We start from the raw sequence: 14,679 nt of genomic DNA, 5'->3' as shown, positions 1-14,679 counted from the left end.
GACAACAAAACTGTAACTCTGTGTTTGCACTTTACACATTACAATAACCTCTAAATTGTGATGAGTGATGAACCGAAAGAGCTACTATGTTACTGATGTTCTGGGTTTTTTTTGTGTGTTTTGTTTTCATGTATTTCCAGCTTCCACCGCACAAAAATGATCTGTTCCTTTAATTTTCTCTGTTTTACATGTTTTTTTTTGTATAGCTTTAGCTAATCCGCTCTAAGTTTTCCAGTTGGAATGATGTCACTCAGATACATAGCAACACACAATAACAGAGGGTTTATCTTTTAGCTTACAGAGAAGGGGTTGAGTAGGAGCCACTCGCACTGCTTGATGTGAAGAAACGCATGTGCTCACAAGCATACACTGAATGAGAATAATGTGTGTTTGTGTGTGCGTGTGTGTTTTCCTGGCAGACAGTAAAGGACAAATGCATGTATCATACCTAACAGGGTAGGTGGAGGGAGGGGGTGTACTCTTGTTCCTGTGAATAAAAGAGAGCAATCCAGTGATGTGTGAAAGAGAATCTGCAATTTGTCCTCGTTCACCATCCCTACCTAAGATATCAAATACACACGCAAACACACACAAAGGCAGATATGCACAAATATAGCCCCATAGAAATGAAGAGTGCCCCAAAATGCACCAGCATGCCCTGAGAATAGAATAGCACTCCAATATGCTCGTCCCATTTGTCTCAATCGGCCGGCTGTCTGAGCGGTCAGTCTTGGGACCTCAATGGGAATACAGAATAGAGTGCAGCTTTTTACACTTACTCAGCCACACTGTACTCAGTATCTTTCTGACCTCTGTGGCCTTGCTACATGGAGCAGATACAACGCATCATTCACTACAAATCGACAACATGCTTTTGCAATTTTCATCCACGCTACCAAACAAACTAACCTCTGATCATATCTGCACAAAGTAGATCGACCCAGAACTATGAATTCATCTCGCGTTAAATGGGTTCAGTGCTTCTCTGAGCCTTTAAGGTCTAAAGCTCATATTTTAGGCCAGTAAATGAGTCAGATTTTTAAACCTCATAGGCCAAATATACAGATATTGCAGTTTTGGTCAGTTTAGTTCCACTCGATTTACTTTGATTTTTTTTCTTTTTATTCAGTTCACTTCAGATCACTTTCAGTAGGTTTCACATTTGGGAAACACGCAGTATGAAACAGTCAGCTGCACTTGTAATGTTAAACTAATTAATTAACTCTTTGATACAGCATTTAATAATACTACTAGAAATCATAACAGTAAGATAACAGACATGATCCACTTTTTATCACCTTCCCTCAGATTATCCTGTATTCATTGCGGGCGCTGACCGGCTCAGTACAAAGCATCTCGTGCCGGCTATTATCGACCCATTAATTGGAAAGGGGCCCATTGTAGTGAAAGGGCTGGGCAGTACAGACAGACAGGAAGAGATGGAGCCTTAAGATCAGCCTGGAATAGTTGGCAGGAAACAGGGTCCTATGAAGTGGCTTAATGTGCTTTTTATTGGCTCGTGCGGGGTGGAGCATGTACTTTAGGTGTGAAATGTCTCTTTTCCCTTTTTGATAACAAACAAAACAAAATACCATCGTATATACCGTGCAGTGGGGATGTGCATTTCCATTCATCATGCTAATCAAAGCAAATTTAATGCTAATGTACAACAGACCATTGACATTTCAAGGTTTTTTGGTCCATGTGGATGACAAAAAAGAACTTTTTGAGTCTGTTATAATAATGAAAAAGTAAAAGTTCTGTTCACAAGGATATTATTTGTTTTGTGTGCACAGGTGGGGAAAGTAAATTAAACCATATAACCGGCAGGAAAACTATTTTCTGTTAATGTCCTTTCCTCCTGCTCAGTGCTAACAGAGCTGAGTTGATTGAAAAATATGCCCAAGGTTGATACCCTGGTCATAAAAGTACAGAAGGGGCACATCAATATAAAAACTCCCAACTCTCTTTTCCAAAAAAAAAGAAAAAAAACGCAGGCTGTTATCATTTCAATGCCAAACGATTTCATTCATTCTCCTTACTTCGTGGTCAGATTCCAGTCTTTGATATATTCTGTGGGTGTTTTCTTTTAGTGTTGGTTGAAGGCTGAGGCGGAATAAAGTGTTTAGGTAGAGATAAAGGTGCTGGTGAAAGCATGGAAGGTCAAAGAACTGAGGTGGCCCGCCTGACCTTCACACACCCTTTTTCATACCGAGCCACCGCTGCGCACGGATGACATTGAAATACTCTATCGACTGTGAGTCAAGCTGTGCATGTGAAAAACTCTGGCACAAGTAGACATTACTCACTAAACATGACATTTAACCGCCACGAATTCAAGACACAGAGAGTTGTGCACAACACAGGGTAATTATTTGTGTTGCTGTGATGAATACTGCTATAACACTATGAAAGCTATATCTCTCAAAGACATTTGTTTCCGCCTTTCCTCCCTACCTGAGCATTGCAGGGACTTTGTTTACCCTGTAAAACTGAGACAAATCATACGGTGCTTTATCCTGTTTATGCAGTAGGGCTTCTACCAGTATTTCATTATACTGCTATGGTTTATCACAGATGCCATTCTGTTTCGTTGCATCCATGTGCGTAAAAGCATGTGCATGTGTTTTAGTTTCCTATCGATTCACGTTACTAGAAGGCCCCTGTGTACGATCGGGTTACCCATATGAAATAAAGCACCACAGGGTCCAGAACATGCAAGATGCAGTTCCTCACAAACAATTTATTTTCGTGCACAAAAATAGAGAAGAGAAAAAAAAGTGCAGGATATTCTTAGAGTGTCAGCAGATTCCCGTGGAGATGTTGTTAAAGGAACAAGGAGCAAATAGCATTTTAAATTCTGCACAAACACCCCGACCAGGACTCCAGAACCGTATCGGCAATGTTCTCTATTTTCATCAAGACTGTTGTCCTAGCGCTCATTGATTATATGATGTCTGCCAGATTTGATGTTCGGCTCTGTGGTTTACTCTCAAATGGCTAATTAGCCTGCCTTATGTGGTTAATGAAATGCTCAAACCTCGGCCATGAAGGGCTCCCTTTTTTTAATTTTATAGCTTTTATCACCCCTAATCTGTCCTCTGCCTTATTTTTTTATGCATAATTAATCATATGTCACTAGGAATTCTTGTTTCGCAGCAGGACTCATTTCTTTCTTGCTTACAGCATACTTTTGTCTCTCTCTCTTCTCTACAGACGGACAATTTCCCCACTGAGCCTAATTATATGGGTAGCAGACAACAGTTTGTTCAAAGGTAAGAGTTGGGATCTGTGGCCTTGACTAGACATCAGACCCTTGTTTTTTTTTCAGTTTTATTTTATTCCCCACAAACTACTTTAACATTAACTATGCTGACAATGAACTGTAGTGAGTAATAAAAGGAAGAAGACGGTCGTGTACATTTAATTAGCTTGAAAGTCGGTCACTAAAAATATTCTGTGTTACTAGAACATTATCACACACAGGATTGGACTCACAGCAGACAGCAAAGCTAGTGCAGTATTTTTAGAAGCGTTTTATTACATCCTAAATCCTTAAATCATTATAATAATGTTCCTTGCTTGGCATTCAAGAATGGTGTCTCTAAACTTCCTTGGAGGGTTAAAAAAAAAAAACACCCACTAAGAAATCCTCCACCACACTCAGCACTCACACTCCTGTTTTTTTTTTTATTTGTTTGTTTGTGTAGTAGTTCAACATTCAAAGACCCTGAGCGAGCAAGCCTCAGAGACAGCGGTCATGGTGACAGCGACCAGGCTGACAGTGACCAGGACACCAACAAAGGCTCCTGCTGTGATATGTCTGCGAAAGAAGCCCTCAAGCTGAAGGCTGCAGGCGTGAAACCACCACCTCTGGAGCAAGGTGAGCCCTTACCGGAAAAAAATGTGATTACACGAGAAATAAAGGAGCGTCGTGCAGGCCAACACACTTGAATGAGGAAAAAAAAAAAAGGACTCTCATTCCGTTTTCTCTGCTCAAGTTATTTGTATTAATGGTTGAGCTTTTGACTTGCCTGAGCGCTCCCAATCTGAACTTATACTTGGCTACTTTATTTCCCCTACTTTGTTCTCTGCACTTTTCACATTTAAAGTGCATGGGGGTGTGCGGTTGTATCGGAGGGTGTGAGCGAGTGTGCATTCTATACACGTCCTCAGTTTATCAAAGCAGACAAGCCCATTATGTTTTTATAAGCCCAACTACTTCAGCTTCTCCATTTAGTCCCCCTTCCTCGAGCACCCGTCTCTGAAACTTTGATAATGTAACATGGAAAATGACTTAGTGAGCGGCAGGCGATGTAGCTTTGTAGTGCGGTGATTAAATATGAATAATTATTCTAAGCGCTGCGGGTCGGGCAGATTACACATGACATGTGTAGAACAATAACTCCCCAGATATGAGTTGTTGCGGTCCCCCGCACCCCAGCGACCTCGCATGATTCGTGCAGGGTCAGGGGAAGGAAGCAGGAAGTCAAGATCACACACGAGTGTGGAGTAAGGTGATGGGGCGGGAGGTGAAATTCTCCCTGCAGTTTAAGCCAGTCGTGTACATCGGCGTGCATCATTACCTGCTAGGAAGTACACAGATTCCCACAGAGATACAAATTTCCCAAGTCTGGCTGACAGGATCCAGAAGTACAGTCCTGTATCCTGAACATGGATTCTCAATAATGACGCTATTAATCCAGGGAACAGACGGGCTGTTTTTACTTCTTGCGGAAGGACAATGACAATTTGTGCAACACTCTGTGCTGCAATATGCATGTCTCACTAGATAGCGTTTTTTTTTCCTTTTCACTGGTTTTTAGAATGGGAAAAAAAGCCCACACATGTTGGCAAGAGAAATTGGCCAATTAAAAAGCTCCATATGTTTCTCATTTTGAAAATGTTCTCATTTAATTGTCCAAGAGGGACTAAATGGATTGCATTTCTACACACAAGACACATGACAAAGGGAGACGAGAGAGTTTCGGGCATTAGTCGGCGTGCAAAAGCTGTTGCTGGTGGTGTCGGGCGAACGCGCGCTGGCCCCGTCGGCCTTTGCGCCAGCCGCGACCCGTCCTTCCGCCCTTCCTGCGTGTTGCTTCGATCAGGAATGTCTTGTTCTCGTACAAAAGATCATCGCATCAATACGCACATATACGCGCGAAGGCCAGCGGTGCTGGAAGCTCAGTGAAGGGCTATAAACTGCCTGTTCTCGCTCACTTTATTCTCACCCTCTGCTCTGTTTTCAGCCCCGCTCCATGACTTTCGTTACACTTCTCTACCGCTCCTTGTTTGGGGAAATCGATTGATGTGAGATTAGACAGTTAACTGGCTGCAGCTGGCTGTGTTTTGCCAATAACATGCAGGCTTAGCTAGGCTTGTGGGGGAGGGCTGGAGCAGGAGGCCAAGCCCTGGTGCTGGAGTGGTAGTGAGAAGTGAGGTGTGGTAAACATCGCTCTGGCGGTGTTCCAGCTTGTCTTTATTAACTTGCAAAAATACCAGTTGAATGCTGAAAGGCCTCGCTGTGAGTTAAACCGCACCTAAATATTACACGATGCAGTCATGGTCAGTCACTCTCAGTGCTACTGTTGACTTTATTGGTACTGAATCATTTTATGCCAAATTGATGAGACTTTCTTTTAAAAGAAATAACAAGAAATCAAAGAATAAAGGCAACAGAGGAAACTCAAACGTGAACTATTAAAAGGGAATATGATGTGGCTACATTCAGGTACTGCCTAATATTTAAATAAAACTGTGTGTGTGTGTGTGTGCATACTCTTGTGCTGCACATGGAAGCACACAGGTCTGTCTATTATCAGATGGGAGAAAAAAAGAAGAAAGAAAAGGGAGATTGTCATTGGTCACTGTCTCTGGGGTCGTATTCCTGCAGGCTTATTTTCTTCAGATCTCAGCACTTAGCGTCTCCTTCATAGGTCTCTCTCTCTCCCTCTCTGCCCCCCTCCTCTCCTTCCCTCCTTCATCCCATCTTAAGTCCTCTGTTTCCCTCTAAGCGTAGCCCTCCCAATTACTCTCTGTAGCTCTCTCTGCTTTCCTGCCAGAACACTGCGGCCTCATTCACTGGCTCCGTATAAACAGAACTACAAGTGCACAAAGCATGTAGTTCAAGTCCCAATCAATTCCCAACCCTGTTTTAGTCATAGCCCCTATACTTGCTAGGTTGTAGCCTACAGCGTATCTACAACTGTGTCTTTGTTTTTTATTTTGATTTCTATTTTTAACATTCTCGTTGGCTTTTTTCCTCCTTTCTCCTCTTTTTCAGTAACAGCCACGAAAAACATACATTAACCTCGTACCGTGCGTGCAATCCATCGTCTCCTCTGATGCTCAGTGTTCAGACAACATAATCTGGACATCTTCGCACCACAGATCACTCTCAAATTGATTAATTAGCTCCGCAAAAGTGGTAGCAATGTATTAATTAAGCTTAAGTATATCAAATGCATTTTTTTGCCAGTTTTAAACGCCGATTAATTGATGCTCCAGCGTGCCTGCAGCAGACATTAATGTGGGCCTGTCTGGCTCTAGCGGAGTGGCTGGCAGCACATCGCTCGCCTCTGTGGAGATGACTGCCACAGTCGCTATCACGAACAGACAGGCGGCAGTGGTGTTGGGAGATGTTACCCACTGATATAGCTGTCCGAGCAAATGGAGAAAGAGAGAGAGAGAGAGAGAGATGATGATGGAGGAAGAGCAGAAAGAATAGAAGGGGACGGATGCTGTTTAACTGTACCAGCTGACCTATCCTAATTAGCTGCGACTGGATTATGATAATCAAAACGCCTCCTGCCTTGTTTTAAAGAGAGAAACTCGAGTGTGACAGAAGAGGAGGGGGTGGGGGGGCAGGGGGAGGATATGATACTACAAGGACAGTGTGGGTACAGTGAGGGAAGACAGCGAGAGACGTGTTTCTGTGACGGCATGGTAGAAAGCGATGAAATGTACTTTCCTCTGTTATTTGTTGAGGGGTGATAAAAAATCCCCACCCCCACAGCATCCCACAGCTCGTGAATGTCTCAGAATAAGGGGAAATGTCAGACTTTTGTCAATTTTTCGCACGCACACAAACTCCTGGCACAAATATGACTAAACAGTGATGTAAGTGCACGCACAGATCTGCTGCATAAATAAATGATGATGCCGTATTTAGCTCTTCATTTCCAAGATGGTTGTCTTCTCTGTAGGTGTTCAGCAATTTATGGTGATGAGAAGAGAGTGAGTCCTGGGAGCTGGGAGGCAAACAGTTTATATGTATATATATATAATGGGTACATTTTATGAAATCGGATTACCTCCCTGGTGGATTTTAAACATTTTCCTTGCCTGAAAATTGGTAAGAGATCAAGAACGTTACAATTAGAAGCCAAGAAATTTGAAGTCGGTCAGCATTGGCTTCATATTGACTTCATCTTTATTGTCAGTACTCATACTATGTCTTGGTCAAGGTATTTGCTGCTACAGTAGATGGCTAAATAGACAGTTGAATAGGTAAAAACACACTCTGTTATGTTATGTGAACATAATGTGCAGTATGCAGGGAATATCTGCTGATATCAGTATAAAAGTATAAAATGAATTCCTTACTTTTATACATATAGGATTTCATACTATATAACTATGCCTCCTTGGCTATAAAGCACATTATACATCACTTATTTTAATCATTAAAAAATAGAGTCCTCATTATGGCCTTGCAACACTTTTGGAGATAAAAAATAAAAGAGGGCATGACTTTACATTTTTTCGTCCGAAACAATCAGGAGAAAATGAAGTCTTTTATAAGTTATGTTGTTGAATAATAAGCTTTCTCTTCCGTTGCACACTGAGAACAAACTAACTATTCAGACTTCAATCCATCTTAAATATTCACCCATCTTCCCCCCGTGGCCTTACGCAGGAGCCTTAATCTTAAGACTCCTGCGTTACTGTATTTTTTCAAAGGGTCTTGATTCCCCACAATCTCGGCCTTTTTCCTTTTTTTTTTCTTCCTTTTTATTCGGAGCAATTAATTTTGAATCGCGAGTGAACCTTTTGATAAAAGAAAATGCAATTCCAAGATTAATTGACTGGTCAGAAGTCTGATCAGATGCCCTTTTCACACTTGTAGCCATGGCAACCTCTATCCTTCTCTCTCTGGCCTTCAATAAACCTTTATCTGACTTGTGGAAAAGGCCGTTCCATTCAGCGTCATTCATATTTCATGGACAGATAAATGCAGACATGTTTTTCATAGGGTGGGTAGATGTGTATTACATCTCTAATTTGAATCCTTCTGAAATTGTATTCAGAATGCAGCTCAGTAAGAACGCTGTCTGTTCGCTATGTGCACGTACATTATTGATACAAATAGTTCACTTTGGCCAGTAACCAGTGCTTATTGTGCTTAATCATGATCACAGTGTTTATGTAATTTGAAGATATTCATATTTAGCAAAGTCTTTATTGTGGCCAACTAATTCTACAAGGAACAAAAAGACTGGGCACAAATATTACTGAGATGTTATTGTTTTCTTGGTTGTATTTGTTAGTGCAAAATTTTATTAGAAACAGTTATGGTGAATTATGGTTTGTCACAGTCTGATGGACGAGTTCGTGCCACTCTTTTTTTAAAATAATAATTCTTTTGTGGGTTTCCTTTTAGGGATGAATTATTGCTTAGAATAAAAGTAAAGTTTTCAGTCAAAGTGAGAGAAAGACGGAGCAATCAGACAGAAAAAACGTTCAGACACTGTGCATTAAAAAAAAAAAAAGTCTAACTGCTGAAAGACAAGCTGCTTGAAGATGCATTCTTCTTCTTGAAACATTTCCGCCGGGCATTGAATCCAAATTGGAGTCTTGATGAAATCACGGCACAGCCAGAACGTGACTCCGATTTATCGGATGAAACTAAAAAGCAGCAGCAAAGAGGGAGCTGAAAAATGATGACTCAGTATCAGAAAACGTGGTTAATGGTTCATATTCCTATTTATAGATCCTTCATACCTGTGATATTTCTGCACAGTGTAACCTGCACTTAACTTAGAACCCCCGCCCTGTTTGTCCTGCATGAGCTGCTCATTAAAAGGTTTAACAGGCAAAGGGAAAAATGAATATTACAATTGGATATACTCACACAAAGGGCAGCTGTAATCCTTCTGGCCTGTCAAATAGTGGGCTGCTTAGGTGTGAGGGGTTTCGCGCTATCCTATAACCTTCATTGCCATTTTGCTCAGAATAAATATTTGAGCTTTAGAACTCGCTGGTTTTCAAACCTGCTCTTAATATCACAACTTAATGTGGATCAAATTTTTCTGCAGGTTCATCTTCATACCTATAAATCGTAACGTGCAGTCCACAGAACATCTGTACATGATCAGCTACAACAAATGCAGGAAAACAGTTTCAGTATGCAGTACTGTGCAGAAGTATTGAACCTTTCATATAATTTTCTCTGCCTTTTAACTCATTTTCCATCCAGTTCTTGTATCTGACCTTTGTTTAAAGCAATTACCACTGAGCTATAAATCATTTTGAATAAAAAAACACCTATTTCAGTAAATGAACTAGTGTTGTGTCTATATAAAATAGACAACTTAGCACGAACCAATTTTAAATTGTATCTTTAGGCACATTGTTACCAGCAGCCTGTCACAAAAGCACATATTTTTCCCCCATGTCTTTAGCTGAATGAAAAATGCCGGTTTGACAGGCACAAAATAGCATTTGTGAACCAACAAGGTGATTCCCAAAGAGCTATTAGCTGGAAACTTGGCATATCTCAGCGTGGTGTCCAGTGTGTCATAAAAAAATTGAGAAAACTGGACCAGTGGAGGATGAAAAAAAAAGAAGTGGAAGGCCTAAAAAATATCTTCCACATTTGATCAGTACCCGAAAACCAGAAGAAACAAGGAAAAAAGTCACCAAGGACCTGACATAGGACCTGAGAGATGCAAATGGCCTTTCACTCGATCCATCTACTGTTCAGTGAAGCCTCATCAGATTGTCTCAGTACAAGTTTTGCAGTCAACAAGCCATTCTTAGGGAAAAAGGGAGAAAAGGCTGAGGTGTGACAAGTTACACAAGAACTGGACTAAAGTGCTGAATCCAAACTAGAAGCCTTTGGTTCAAATCATCATAAGTCTGTACGATGGAGGTCAGGAGAGATACAGCAGTGATTGTTGGGAGCTCCATTATAGTCAGTGGTGCTGGAGATCTTGACGAAATTGATGAAATTGCAGATGCAGAAAAGTACCATCAGATTTTGATCCACCATGCAATACCATCTGGAAAGCATCTGATCAGCAACGGCTTCATTTTTAAGCATGACAATGATCCCAAACACGCTGCAAGTGCAGTAAAAAAACATATGTGAATAGAAAAATACACAATTGAACACCATCAGTGATGGACTGGCCTCCCCACAACCAACATTATAGAAACAGTTTGGCTTTCGTAGACTTTAAGAAGCATGAAGAATACTCCTGAAGACTGATTTTGCCTCATATACTGTATTCCAATGTATGTTTGCACATACATTGGAAACGCATATATATACATAAGGGGATAGCAAAACTTGCGTACTCTGAGAGAAAGGGCATTGTTAATATGTTATTCTTCACACGATGTTAAAGTCTTTTTTTTCCTGCAGGTTAATGGACAAACATCTGCTGAGAGAGAGGCTTCGTCTGAGACTGGTGTAATTAGTCAGTTTGCAAACATTACTCCAAACAGGTAGCATATGGAGGAGTCATAGTTTCGTGTGATGCCGTCACATCTGTCTTTTTAAACATGATTAATTGAGGCCATCAAGGTATGTTTACACCCAGTGCTTTGTGTCTACACCAGCAGAGACATGCATGTGCATGGTTCTGATGAACTCTCGCATTGCAGCGTGAAAGCTCTTTTTTTAATGCCTGTTGGCTCTTTTCGTGAGTAATCAGTAATTTAAAACAACAACAACAACAAAAAAACAAACAGAGTTTTAGTTTCTCCTTATTAAGTATCTGTCCTGTCTTAGTATCAGACCACTAGAGAATCCATTTATAAGTGTGTAGCATGGCCTTGGGTAGTAGATTAGAAAATCGACCGTCATCTGAAAACAGCAGATGCTCGTGTTTCTTCTTACTGTTTGTGCAAGCCATTGAGAAGCGAGGATTTGTCTTTCATCTTCTCGTGCTCCTCATCTTCTCAGCTTTCTGTGTCCTGTCCCTGGCTGGGCTGATAGTCTGATTCATGGCAGCATCACCAGCCACCTCCCTGGTGGGGAAAATGAGAACCATCAGCAATCTGGACTTCTCACTCAAAGTCAAATAAGATTTGTGAGTGTTTGTGTGCTCATACACATGTGCCAGATCGTGTGTTCACCCCGTTCTTAGAGGATGTGGCGGTATCGCACAGCAGTGAGGCGATTTGCAGCTAAGCTAGTGGAATCCTGTTGAAAGCCTAAAATCTTGTGGGGTGAAGGGAGGGGAAATATCACAGTCTTAGGATTTCTTCTCTCTCATTACGGGAGATTGAAAGGGATTATTCTATTTTCCTCAATACACAAAGTTTTATTAAATTCCATTGTTATGATTGCAGTTCACGAAGGGTAATGTCCGTTCTTGTGTCCTTCCTCTCGAGCTGGAGCTGATGGGCTTGGCTGCAGGAGTGCGACTTCCACCTCTAAACCTGGGCCCGACTGCATGGCGCATCACCCCCTGATCCTCATTCAGCTAGTGAAGCCTCTCTCAAGCACTGTGGCACCACAGTGTTGGAGAGGATTGATGAATATCTCAGACTCTTACCACTCGGGCCGTAAATCTCTGACATTATCCCTTTCCCCTGGTAGCCGCAATGAATAATTACGGCATGTTTATGGAAGCAGTGAGTAAAAATATGTCTTATTTCATTCTAAGCACCATTATAACCTCTCGACATAGCATGATTGGACTTCTGATCTTAAAAACTCTGCAGGAAAAAAAAGAAAAGAAAAGAAAAACAACACAGAGAATGCGTTTCTGCCGCTGAACCTGAATGCTTACAGGTGCCCCGGCCACTCTCTCCTCGCACCGCTGTGTAATGAGAACATGACAGGGCATTAATCCAAGTGTGTGCCCGCTCATAATACATCGAGAGGACACACAAAGCCGTTAAACACTGTGAGAATGTTACTGGAAGCTTGATGAAAAAAATGTAGGTGCCCTAAGTATAGGGATTAGAGTCATGGAGATTTAAACATAATCACACTTCAACCATATTGTTAGGGCTTCATCCACTGTCAGGCCAACTGCAAAACCTCAGGGATGATACCAAGTATTAAAACACTCGGTTACATTCGACTGTTAACCCAGAACTGCTTCTATCTTCTTTGTTTTGTATCAGACGCCACACCTGGCAGATGAATTTGTATGCGTTTGTTTTACTGCCTCATTTGAGCGTAATAGAGCTCAGAAAGCTGGGCTGGGCGGTTTGAATAGTTTGCATGTTTCATATTTACAGTTTATACACGCACACAGTCTTGCTTGCTGTAAACACACTAGTAGTTCATATCATCATCGCCGTGATCATCATCCAGGGAGCGTAGGCTTTCATTCTGCAAACTTAACAAAAAAAATAACTGCCACACGTGTTTGCACTCTACACACCATCGCTCACCCTGTGTGCGTGCACGAGAGAGAGAGACACAATCCAGTTATTTATCAGTTCCATCATCGTGACAGACGTGTCTCCTCTCCTAGTTGTTCTCTTTGTAATCACATGAACAACAACCTTGTAGATGTGGTGTCTGTACTGTAAATTAAATTAACATTGTGTGCCTGAGCCCCATGGCTGTGCAGCTCTATTCTTTTTTTTCTTTTTTTTCCAGGCGATAACCTCTCCCTGGAAATTAAATTTGCGATTACAACAAACACAATTAGGGTAGTATCTTTTCTAACTTTTGATTCAAAGATATTTTAAGATAGAAGATCTCGCATGCGAAATTTCTGGGGTTCTGGGGGTTTTTCAGCTCCTGGGTGGCACGAGGAGTGTAGGTTTAGCGAAAAACATCCGACAGGCAAAACGGTTATTCTGAAGTGGTGTGTGTCTGTTAGATGCACAGACTGAAGGGCAGCAATAACTCCTGTCACCCCGGTTTGTAAAAGGCTGATTTAGTGGGTTTTAGAGCGGGCATTGTATTACAGTCGGACCGTCCTTGTGGCTTTCTTTTTCTGCATTAAAAACAAAATCATCGATCATTGTGTGACACTGAATTGTGGGCTGCGAAATGACCATTTTTTCCCCCCACACCCCCAACTATCCAAAAGTTAAACAAAAGAACAGTTACGAGGCAAGTTTGTTGTCACAGCGCCACTCTTGCAGTATGTGCTGCAGAGCAGCAGCAGAATTGTTCCAGTATCTGCTCTCAGTGGGTGAAACATGTTGTCCAGCACAGCAGTAGGGAGGATACTACGGAGCAGATTATAATGATACAGAACATCGTCACTCCCTGGACCAGAGCCACTCCGCGGCCATCTGTCCTCTTTCCATGGACAGCCGGGCATTTGTGCTTTTGTGTGTGTGCGTGTGTGTGTGTGTGTTAGAGAGTTTCCGATGTAATTCTAGACATTAACCAAGCTCTTTTACATATGCTTTGATAGCCTCTGCTTCCCCCCTATCATTTTTCAGCCGTATACATGGCCATTCTCATCTCTCTCTCTCTCTCTCTCTCTCAGTGCTCTCTCGCATACACCTCTGGGTTTCCAGTTTTGAGGCACACTAGGGTTTTACAAAGTAAAAATATCTAACTTGTACTGTTAATGAGCAAGGCGCTGCTTGTTTTGCTGCTCTTCAAATCATTATACATTAGATTCAAATGGAAATTAATTAACTGACTAATTGACGCTTGTCATTCTTTGCAGTGCTTACAGGCAAAAGATGAGTTTGTTAGTGGGGGAAAAACAGTCCTTGAAGGTTTACTGCTGTTGCACATATCTGTTGCTATCTTGGCACTCAGAGCAGTGCTGGCCTCGGGAGTTTTTGCCTTCTCGTTTTTGTGGTAATTTATGACCTACTTCCACTTTGGAAACATTTTTACGCCAGTGAAATATCCAGATTTTATTTTATTTTATTTTTTTTTTTTTAGGCCAAAGTTAAATCTTTTATATGCCATTTTACAATAGCTTCCTTTAACTCTTACCAAGTCAGCAAGCACCTGCAAATAAGGGGGAAAAAACCCCAAACAGTTATTTATGAAAGTAAATCTAACTTTACCTGTCATTAAAGAAAGCTCCTAAACTTCAGGAACATCCTGTATAACTAGTATTAACCCTACATGCTGTTACCTGTCAGCCGTTATGCTCTTAAATGCACTGCACACAAACTTAATGATAGGGCTTAATATAATTTCTACTGTGCTGTTCCTTTGCTATGGACAACACAAGGTGAAAGTAAAAATTCACTCTCTGCAGCTGCGGCATGGCCAGACAGTGAGGCGCAAACACCAAATGAAAACCAATTGTTTGCATGGAGATAATGATAATGTCCAGAGCTGTTATAAAAAAATACAGTTGAAGGCCTCAGCGGAGTATATGTGAGTAGAATATGATATTGAGCGACAAAGTAAAGGTTATGTTTTTACCTTAAGTTAACATCTATCAGACTGCTTAAAAAGAATTCTGATTTGATTAAACTCCCACCTCCAGCGAGCGTGATCGC

The 14,679-nt window shown here is 41.4% G+C and overlaps 1 protein-coding gene across 2 annotated transcripts in view; it reads left to right on the top strand.

The window, feature by feature from the left end:
* LOC100698850 (protocadherin-17) overlaps window positions 1–14,679 on the top strand; it is a 59,771-nt gene that overhangs the window by 24,336 nt on the left and 20,756 nt on the right. For both annotated transcript variants that reach the window (XM_025905534.1, XM_003445721.5), the window contains exons 3-4: window positions 3,217–3,275; window positions 3,711–3,883. In XM_025905534.1, coding sequence (XP_025761319.1) covers window positions 3,217–3,275; window positions 3,711–3,883 — 232 coding nt within the window. The remainder of the gene's footprint in view (window positions 1–3,216; window positions 3,276–3,710; window positions 3,884–14,679) is intronic.

Source organism: Oreochromis niloticus, linkage group LG1 (assembly GCF_001858045.2).
Source record: "Oreochromis niloticus isolate F11D_XX linkage group LG1, O_niloticus_UMD_NMBU, whole genome shotgun sequence".
Taxonomy (NCBI): domain Eukaryota; kingdom Metazoa; phylum Chordata; class Actinopteri; order Cichliformes; family Cichlidae; genus Oreochromis; species Oreochromis niloticus.
Note: the sequence above shows the minus strand (reverse complement) of the source record. Positions and strands in the feature narration are given on the sequence as shown.